Here is a 10,993-nt window from a genome sequence, read left to right as displayed (position 1 = left end):
CTCACAGCACTGCCGGCTACGGTAACCTAACCATTAAACGAACACCCAGTTGATACACAACTATGCTTTTCCATTTTACTCATTTTTTTTTTTTACTGTACCCAAACCAACATAACATCTCTCATTAAGTTCTTTCTACAAATTTGTCTATTTTTATTTTTAGAAAATATCCGATTTCGACTCGGTTACGTTCAAATGTCACGGAGTTACTATGTATTCATGTTAAAAATCACGAAATACTGAAGTGCGTACCTCGGCACATTTGCATGTTGCTTGCTGTTTACTTCAGCGTTTCTTCACCACGTAAACACGCAGATTCAATTTTAGAGTGCCTGTGTCATAGATACCATCTTGCCAGTTGGTGAAAATAATCTGTGTAGTTTTTAATGGCCCCTTTTTTATACAAGAATGCTTCTAGAATATGGTTTGTAAAAGCTACGCAGTCATGACGTCGTAGATGTAAAATCGAAGTGTGTGTTGATTATGATAAGGGCCAGTGGACTTAAAATATTGTCAATTACGAAAGCGATGCGAGGTTTAGATCATACAGCGCTTCTTCAAGCGTAAGGTATTCGACATTCCGAAAATTTACAGGCTTGGCGACAGGGTCCAACAGCTGTAGTGTAAAAAAATTGTTTGATAGCATTTATTTATTCACTCATTCATTCATTGTTTCAGTAAGTGCGTATGCTTGAACGAACATCCAAATAGAAATATGGAAAGAACGGGCCATATGTTTTTTTGTGCATATTACAGGGCCACCCAACGTCAATTTTCGGAAAATATCTGTTCGGAAGACGATTTGAGATCTAGAATTTTCGGAACATTTTTTGTAAAATTTCTTGCTTGCCTGCCTCTCCTAGCATTTTCGAACATCTAAAAAATGGTATGCCCATTTTTAACGGATTTTACCCTAAAAAGGCCACCTGGAATTTTCGGGAGCCTTTTTTCTGGCTGAAATTTTCGAAAAGGTATGTTTTGATCCCTAATCAGTTTCGGATCACCAGACTTTCAGCTAGGAAATCCGAACAGATGAAAAATTTTTAGGGGATAAAAATATGCCAATATCTACCGTTTAAATACTAAAATACGTTTAACAATGCTATGTTTAAGGGCTTTTCATCTATATTCTAGTTGGGTGCCCCTGCTATTAAAACAGGCAAGCTTTAGCCGTAACAACTCGAAACGGTTTACAGTTCAGAAACGAATTCTACCAGCTGGTTTTCTTGTGACTCCTTGCTAGAATTCACACTGAATCTCAGGTCACAAGTGAAAAAATGTAGTCTCAATGCTAAATTTCGATCTAGTACAAACGGCGATTTTCATAGTTTATCTTTGTTTTAACGTACTGTTTGTTTAAAATATTTTAATTCCTGCCTTTTCGATTAACCTTTTTTGGAAAAGAAACGATCAAAAAAGAAACAAAAATAGGCATGGTCAAACAGGTATGGTATAACTTATCAGAATGCACGTTATGAATAATATGACACATTCCGCTAAAGAAAAAGACAGTGATCAGGAGATCAAAGCGAATTCTAGCTAAGTAGTGGCACGGAAATCATATCTCTATGATACTGCATACTTAAGTTTATAACTACTTTAGTGTTATCTAAAACGAAAATTTCGGGAATCTTCTCAGGTAGTTTTTCTGTTTGATATTGTTGATTATGAGGTTCGTGTTTGTGATTACCGTTTCCATTGAAACGTTATCAACATAAGGCTGTTTTATAAGTTGCTAATCAAAATTCATACTTTGCTACGAGGCTGAGGGAAATAGGCAAGACATCGTGCATCCCTGAATCTAAAGACGATTTCTTCTGTTTTAAACCCCTCTACCTCGGAGCCAAGTATGAATTTTTCTAATTGGAAACTAGTATATTCTGAGTTGTGACGGTAAAAGGGGGAATGATTTTGCGGAAATGCATTTGGCATGACTTGCCGAATAGACTACATAGACTACATAAATAGTTGATTGCTTGTTTCTGGAACCCCCGCCCCCCTTTTCGATGAAGGCAAAAGGAGGGATGAGTCTGGCATGAATTGCGGAATAGCATAATTAAGCGGAATTTAATATATACAGAGTGTGAATCATTGTCAAACAAGAATCGCCAAAAGGCGATTTTAACTGGGCTGCCAAGGGGCGATTTTTGTCTGAGGGGACGTGGCGGCTGTGCACACTCAGGCCACCACATAACCTTGTCGCCGACCATTGCATGACATATAATATCATGTGAGAGTGTCTGATGTGAGAGTGAAACATTTATGATTCATTTATTAGTGTTACTTACAATAAGAAATAAGTACAACTCGAAATCTAAAACTCGATAAACGGCTTCCAAATGGGTCTAGACGCGAACAGACAGTAAAACACACAACACAAACACAAGCTGAGTCATTTTTATTGCCAATTTTTTTTTCAAAAGATCGTATTTTGTTTATTTTTATACATTCTCTTATAAAATCAAATTCTATTGGCGAGGGTCTTTGTATATTTACCTCCTTTCATTTCCCAGATTCCCGATTTTATCAATTGAACGGTTTTGATTTTTATTTTGATCTATTTTACATTTTTCAAGGGCTATAGATATAATTACTTATCTGTAATAACACCAAAGACTATTTCTCGTGGGGGCCCGAGGAAATAAATGTCAAATTTCACAAGAATTGTGAAAACACAGGTAAAATTCTGAAAATTTCATGTGTGGGATGTCATTTTGTGAAATTTGACAGTTTCTCGGGCTCTCATCAGAAATATTCTTTAATGTTATAACAGATAACTAACTACATCTATAGCCCTTGAAAAATGTAAAAAAGAATGCACCATTGTTTAAATTATCCTGGTACAAGGTTTTTGTCCACTGAAAATTAAAAATTGCTCAATTTCCTGATGGATTCCGTCTTAAGCTGTTTCATTATTTTCTATTGCATCTCAACGGCCTTTGGTCATTGAACACGGATTTAATGTTCGATTAAATAATAAGACTTCGTGCAGACACTGTCAGTGTCACAGGTAGCAAAGCGAAGGGCTCCTTCATTGATTTTTTCAAGCTTCCCTAACCTCCTTTACTACAATGATGCCACGACTCAGAACAGTAATTAAAATGCGGTGCAATGAAAGGGCGATATATATCTGTACTCGATTCAAAAGGCAATATTTTCTTCAAGCGAATTTTTCCAAGGCCGTTCATCTTGAATACGCCGCCGAAATGCATTATCATGAAGTCCTTAGCCTGCGAGCAGGGTCTGGGCAGGGACGCATTTACGTAAAGGCACTTCACTGAAGAGCAAAGAGGCGGTTTAATTCGGAGGAATTCTTTGAAATGTAGATGGAATAGATTGGGATGAGAGGTAAGACTGCGTGCAAACAGACGTAACAACTTCCAACATCGTTGCACCAACAATGTTGGGAGTTGTTGCGTGCGTGTTGGCAATGGTGTCCAAGCGGATGCAACAACTCCCAACAATGTTGGGACCTGCAGTGCATCGTGGGAAGGATACAACCCATAAGTCTTTGTAAACCATGCGTAATGAGCGTGCGTGGCCCCAACAATGTTGGAAGAGCTGTGCAAACGGATCCAACATTGTTGCGCTACGCTTCGGCGATCACGGAACAAAAGAAATGTTGGGAGTTGTTGGCTGAAGAGTTTGGCCGGTCTCAAACTTTGCACAACAACACGTAACAACCTCCAACAACATGCAACAGGGTGTGCAAACGGACTCAACATGTAACATTCAACAATGTTGCGTCCGTTTGCACGCAGCCTAAGCGTTGGGCTGTACGCAGCACGAAAGATGTCTTCTCAGTGGCATCTACCCAGACGGAAAAATACAGCACAAATACAAGACTAATATATAGATTTAGCCAAGCCTAAAAGCGGAGCTCCCGATTTCATTACAATAATAATAACGATAATAATGATGATGATGAAGATCGTTTTATTCACACTGGTACACAATACGATATAACCTCGTTGCAAATACTGATACCCCCCAGTCGGTATCGGGATGTAGTCTAGCCTACGTGTAGCCGCAACCCACTCCCGACAAAGGAAGAAGAGGAGTCAAAGAAAACTACGAAAAAAGTACAACGCAGTTAGATAAGGTCTAAAGAGCAGGAAAGAAAAAGGTCTTAAAAGTTGAAACTAAAACTAAAACTCTATAACTTTAAAACAGCACAAGAAAAGATTAACTTATCCAAGGTGAATTCACACAACAAAGTTATATATGGTATAATAAATACATTAATTTCATATACTGGAAATGCAGAATGAAGAAATAAATTCAGGGAAGATCACCACAGTTATCAATGCAACTTTGGCACTGTACCTAACGTACCTAACCATTCATATAGTCATTCTCCAATTTCCACAGCAGCTGGTCAATTAGCCTGGCAATTCCTCAGAGATTGTGGTGGGAAACAGTTAGATGTCATGTGACCTCGAAGTAACTAATGAGAATAGTGCTGGGAAATATTTAGATTCTTGGAAAACAAAATTAACTGTTTTCTCATGGGCCAAGTCTTTAAGTGATTTGTGATGTTAATATTTTAAAAAATTTATAGCTGCATGGAAATTCATTAAACCTCCCTGGAATGTCAGTTGTTGGTCATTCACGGGTAATAGTGCACTGTTACCCTCTGATGTGAATGATTTTTGCGATGTTGCCTGCTTAGAGAATATTGACACCAAAAAGTTTCATTGTTAGATGTCAAGTGACATTGAAATAACCAATGAGTGTGCAAATGGTTGGAAAGAAATTTCCAGCTATAATAACAATGTTTCTTAATATATCATTGTTGTTGGAGGGAAAAAGGAATAGACTGGATTCAAGTAAATAAAATTTTGGCATTAGCTACAACGTAAAAACAACCTAAAAGCTTTTATTTTAGCTGATTCCCATATTCACTAATTTGGGAAAGTGCAGGTTCTTGCAGGTTTCTATACTACAGTGGAACCCCGCCTTAAGACCACCTCGTTATTACGGCTATATTCTTTCAAACCAGACGTAAAAACCATTGAGTCATTTTATTATTTTGAAGACCCCGTTAATGCGACCACCTCGTTATTACGACCAGGATTTTATGGCCCAACGGTGGTCGCATTAACGGGGTTCCACTGTATTGTAGTTCATTTAGTTTAGTTGTTCTCAAATGTCCCCCTATCTTACTTACTATATTTATTTGTCTTGTCATCCTACTCTTAAATAAGACAAGTTGCTGGACAAACAAGAGGGTTCCCGGTCCCCCGAGGCATTTTTGAAGATCTTTACAAGATCTCGCCCCGTATTAGCCGCTCAAAAGGGCGGGGGTATCATGAAGGGACCACCTTCACTCGTGTCGCCGGGCTAAGAAAAAAAGATGACAGCAGTACCTTTTAAAACTCCTTGGCTGTTCTTCAACTGGGCTGTTTCTTAATACAGTTACCATGGTACAGGCTGACAAACACGTACTCCATACAGCTTAAGTTAGCTCTTTAAATAGAGAAGGCCACACCAAATAACTACTTCATCTTTTCTGTCACACAGGCTGAAAACAGAGTAACAAAGCTATTAGTTGTCCATGACCACAAGATATAATGATGTTTCACTTGTTATGCATGACCACTAAGGTCCTCAGTCACCTAGACCGATTACAGCATAACAGTCCTTTCATCTGCTATGCATGACCAGTAAGGTCCTCGGTCAGCTAGACCAATTACAGCATAACATTCCTTTCATCTGTTATGCATGACCACTACGGTCCTCAGTCACCTAGACCGATTACAGCATAACAGTCGTTTCATTCGTTATGCATGACCACTAAGGTCCTCAGTCACCTAGACCGATTACAGCATAACGGTCCTTCACTAATTTGTTATGCATGACCACTGAGGTCCTCGGTCACCTAGACCGATTACAGCACAACAGCCGTTTCATTTGTTATGCATGACCACTAAGGTCTTCGGTCACCTAGACCAATTACAGCACAACGGTCCTTTTATTGTTATGCATGACCACTAAGGTCCTCAGTCACCTAGACCGATTACAGCAAAACAGGCGTCAGCCCTTCATTTGAAATGAAACATCACCACATCATTGGCTATTGTCAGGGTAATTATGAGTTAGCCAGATGGAGTATTTGAAAAACACATAGATCAGACACTTATGATCCAACTAATTCAGCATTGTCTAAATGATGACTTTGTGATTGAGCCCACTCTACGAGTCTGAGAAAGGTTTCCTCCCTATATGCTGGTGCTAACACCCTTCTCTGCCGACACTGAGTTGCTAAGACATGCAGTCTCTCAATCTCCACTGCTCTAGCTCTTGTAGTTGGAGTGTCCACAGGTCTGAATCTGTCATTGTTTATCAGTACATCTTCATGAAAAGCAAAATCAGGATCTCTTCCTTCCCCACCAGCTGATTTTGCTCTTGACAATGCCACAAATAGAGCTCCTGGGTTTCTGGCTTCAAAGCCATGGTCCCCGGGGTGAACCACTACATACCTGAATGCTTCTCCGGCACCCACAGTCATCCCTTGGCATTTGTGGATTGTTGTTCCCCATGCCAGTCGCAATGGAATTGCAGACGCTTGCATCGGCATGTGTATTCAGTGGAACGACTTACTGGTACAATTGGCACAACTGTCGGATCTTCATTAATGTATGGTGGCCCCCTATATCCTGGAAACCTCACCAGAACCACATCAGGTACTGGAGCAGGATCATCACTAGGTCTGCGGCCATCTTTATACACAATGTCTACGACTGTGCCTACTGCCCCATTGTACAAACCCCAATCAGCCTTTAAGTTAACTACCAGCATTACTTTGCTGTCACGGCAAAGATACAGTAGAGGTAACAATCCCCCCGCCTTATTACTGTCAGCATCCACTGCATGTCTGCCATTGTGAACTGCCTTGATCTTTGCTACTGGGTGGTTTGGCTGTCTGTTACACTCAAGCAGCTTTGTTTTATTACGCTGCCATTCAAGACGGTGCGTGGGAAATACGTACAGACCTTGCTCATCCATCCTAGCAAGGAGTTCCGGGCCATGCGACATGCGGAGATTGTGCCATTGAAACTGTTGTAGCCAATGGATTTGCTGGGGTGTTGTCGTATAATTCCTTAGTGACATCAGCACATCTCTCAGCTGTTGCTCAGATTCATTCTGCCGTATAATCTGAGTAAGCTCAACAGCACTATCAAACATTGTCCAAACCAAGCGACCATGGTTAGATGGTGCACTACGGCAATCTGAGATATACACGGGGGTGTCACACACAGGAGGAAGCTGAACATCATCTCCCATAAACACTGCAACAGGAATCCCTCCCCATAACTCATCTGCATTGGCTCCTTTGTTGATTGCATAACGTGCATGCTGTTCCATCCAGCCCATTGTTGTGCGTCCAAACATTGATCGTTCATCACCAACCAGAACTTTCAGATTTTTGCACTTTTTTTGGATTTTCTCTAGTAAGGGACCTGTAGGTACAGTCAACTCATTGCAAGACCTTCCACCTGTTCGTACTCCAAGAAAGCTGTGCGCTGTACTGCCTTGAACGAGATAGGCAGCATTCCCTGTTGGAGTTATCACCTGTATTGCATCATTGGCTTCAAAAACTTGCCGCACTAACCTCTGGAGACACTTTATGACATAAGACTTTCCTGTACCAGCAGTTCCAGAGACAACAAGCCGCAGTGGATGGTAATATTCAGTGTTTTCAACAAAGTTGAACAGGGTGTGCAACACAAGCCCCACTATGGCTTTCTGATTCTCATTTAGAGACAACGGACACACCTGAGGTAAATCAAGGTCTCTACTTTCTGTCTCCCGTTCCTCATCTGCTTTAATGCTTTCTTGAAGCCATTTTGTTGGGTCTTTTCCTTCAGGAAGAATGATACGAGTGCTGCTCCAGTCATAGTCCTCCCCACCATCATCATAATCAAGGTCCTTCTCTACACCCTCATATATTTGGTTCTGCCCTGCATATACATCCACCCAGGCTGGCTGTTCTTCTGCTTCAACAGCATCATCTTCCTCATCCTCTTCAAACACTGCTTCTTGTGGGTGGTCTGCAAAACGCCGTGCCTTAGCAACTTGGGCCTTCACAAATGTTGGACAGTGGTTACTTGCAAAAAAGTCCTTAAAGCGATCAATCCAAGATTCAGCATCCCCCTTCACTTCTTGGTTGTCAAACCAACTTGGCCAGTGTAACAGGAGCATGGTCCTACAGTAGTCTTCATTCAATGGCCATGTTGCATGCGTAGAACCACCACTTACAACCGGGACATTACCATTCTTCGATGCAAAGTTGTACCAAGAACAGAGTTCCTCTTGCGGTCGTGCAAGGTACTTATCCAGTGGGGTGCTGCGAGTTGCAGTTTCACCATCACGTTCAAGTCTCCTTGACCCTGACATTGACAAGTAGGTAAATGGACGGCTACATCGCCAAAGTGCGAGCCCACTCAGTTCAAAGGATGCCTCCGGTCCACTGATATCTCGTCTTCCTACCGTCTTTATCAGCATCTTAGCACACATTGACTTGCCTGTCACTTGGTCTGCATCACCTGCATCAACAGCATTCACCATGTCCTTAAAGAGATCAGAAGTTGCACCAGTGGGTTCGCTATCTTTGCAAGCATATCCACACACATAGTCAATTATGGCAATGATATCATCTGTACTCGGATTATCTGGAGGAGAATTGGAAAGAATCAAGCTTACATCCCCATTTGCTCTCCATGATTGTAGCTGATAACGAGAATGCTGAACCACACGTGGATGGTCACGTGGCATCTCTAGGCGGGGTGCTCCATTATGATCTTCCACAATTTCCGGACTATCATGAATTTTTTTCCCTGGGCAGAACTCGCTTCCAAACTCCATCCAACATACACGTTCTCTCGGCTGCAATCCTTGCTCCGGATGGCGAGGAGTTCTCAAGCAGTAATCAGAGCAACTGTGGAGTCCAACCCGGTTTACTAAAAGCAAATGATTCTCCAGTATTGCATCTTGTGTTGCAGCTATTTGCATTAGCATCTTAACTAACGGATCCCTATCATCTGATATGGGCTGAGCCATTCCCTCAGGTGGTGGCCAGAGGTCTTTTCTCGGCTGCCGTTCTTCGTCATTACCAGCTGGATGTAATGCTGTCATGGCAAAGGTTTGATCCGCCCACTGACTAAGTCTAGCTGCATACTCTTCCTCTTCGCAACCACCTTCACGAGCTTCATGCAATAGCTTATGCGGCTGCCTGTCTTCCCTCCAGCTGAGTTGGTGCCAATGAATTTGACCGCGGGACTTGGCAAACTCATAGCGGTACCAATAATCAGAGACACCGAATACTGGCTTCAGTACCTTTTCATGGTATGCTTGGGTGCGTAGGTCAAAGTAACTCACCACTACATGAGTATTTTCTTGTACTGCCTTGAAGCGGGCATTACTATCTTCAGCAAGGTTGACTTCTTTTCCTTTGGTCTGCAAGATGTACTCTTCAAGTAGTCTTCTAAGAGGAGGAAAGTAAAACTCGGCACAGCTTCCAGTCATGAAAAATGAAGGTAACCCATGCTTCTCATTGACCATGAACTCAACCAATGCACGAAGCTCTCTACGTCTCTGGTGCCAATACTGAGCTGTACCACGTAGATTTGCACCAAAATACAACAACTTGTCGGTGAAAGTGTCGCCTCTTGCAAGTCGCTCTTGCAGGTCTGCAACAGTTATTTGTGGGTCACCAAGTTGCTGGTCAACAAAGAACCGACTCTGTTCCAGGGCACGCTTCCTCATGATCATATTGTGGACGACAAACTTCCAGACTTTATGCCTCGCAAACCTTCCGTCTTGGTACCACAGCAGGTGCTCTGCCCAGTCATGCAGTGTGGGACACGTCACAGGACGGTTTATGTGGAAATCACCCTTTCCATAGGGAAACAAGCAAGGAAATGCCATGGTAAAAAAATAGGGAGTGGTAAACTCCGATGCTGGTGTTGTGCTCGTGGTCGGCCACGGGATCACTGGTCGTTGCACATTTCATTGTGTTTCTCCAGCTTCACCTTCCCTAGATTCAGAAACAACTTCATTTATGGCTGCTTCTACTTGTGCTTGCACATTCACTCCCGGCTCAGGAAGAATAATTCCAGAGACTGTTGAGTCATCAGTACTGTCTGCTTCCCCAACATCCAATTGTTGTGGTGCAGGGCCTTGGTCGTTTATGCGTTCTGTCTCAGAGAACTCAACAGTCCTCAAATTGGGCAACTCACCATCTTCTGGTAAATTCTCTATGCGAGTGCCATCAATAACAACATCACCGTAAGCAGGATTGTTGTCCTTGAGCCAACGAAGGGCTCCTTCAACATGGTGTCTTCTAACCCTGAAGTCCTTATGGGTATCATCTTTTCCTTGTCTTCTCACGCGTATGATATCCACCTCTGCTGGTAGGCGTGGAAGAATAGTGGCGGGTTCTTGCACAGCCTGTGGGAAAGCAATGCAATGTCCCTTTGAGGCGATACCTCCATGCTTCAGCAGGTGCACATGCACAGTGGGTGCTAGCCTGGCTATCAGCATCTGTTCAGCATCTGACATGTTACACAAAATCTCAGTAACAGCCATTGGATCCATGTTATTCTCACCTGACCAAACTTTTGGCACCTTCTTATCTCTTCTGCAGCGAGTACACATGTCTCTCGTGCCCTTGCACTCCAGTCGCCTTTCCTTGCAGACCTCACAAAAAAAGAATGCATAAGTCATCTGCTCCACCTCAAATGCACGAATAGCTCTGTACGCATTATCTTCTTGCTGACTTGACCCTGCTGGTGGAGGAGGTGGTAGATCTCCAACAACTTCACGCAACCTTTTCTCTTGTTCTGATATTCTTCTTTGGTTTCGCCTCTGTCTTTTTCTTCTGTCATCCTCCGTTTCCACTTCACCAGGCTTTGCAAACTCATAGTCCACACCAACTACCCTTGCTCTAGCAATTAGGTGGTCATCTTCTAAGTGGCTACTATTATTTACT

The 10,993-nt window shown here is 42.3% G+C and overlaps 2 protein-coding genes across 2 annotated transcripts; both read right to left on the bottom strand.

Annotated features, from left to right (window-relative positions):
* Positions 1 to 6,507: 6,507 nt before the first annotated feature.
* LOC140939767 (uncharacterized) lies at positions 6,508 to 9,138 on the bottom strand. Its single transcript, XM_073388866.1, has one exon. The coding sequence runs from the start codon at positions 9,136 to 9,138 to the stop codon at positions 6,508 to 6,510; it is 2,631 nt and encodes an 876-aa protein (XP_073244967.1).
* An 85-nt stretch (positions 9,139 to 9,223) lies between these two features.
* LOC140939605 (uncharacterized) lies at positions 9,224 to 10,535 on the bottom strand. The gene is made up of 2 exons (XM_073388857.1): positions 9,340 to 10,535; positions 9,224 to 9,250 (listed from the first exon to the last, which is right to left on the bottom strand). Exons 1-2 carry the CDS (start codon positions 9,928 to 9,930, stop codon positions 9,224 to 9,226), a joined length of 618 nt encoding a protein of 205 aa, XP_073244958.1. The 5' UTR covers positions 9,931 to 10,535.
* Positions 10,536 to 10,993: the final 458 nt, after the last annotated feature.

This window comes from Porites lutea, chromosome 1 (assembly GCF_958299795.1).
Source record: "Porites lutea chromosome 1, jaPorLute2.1, whole genome shotgun sequence".
In the NCBI taxonomy this organism is placed as follows: Eukaryota; Metazoa; Cnidaria; class Anthozoa; order Scleractinia; family Poritidae; genus Porites; species Porites lutea.
The sequence above is the reverse complement of the archived record's forward strand: the minus strand, read 5'-3'. Positions and strand labels throughout refer to the sequence as shown.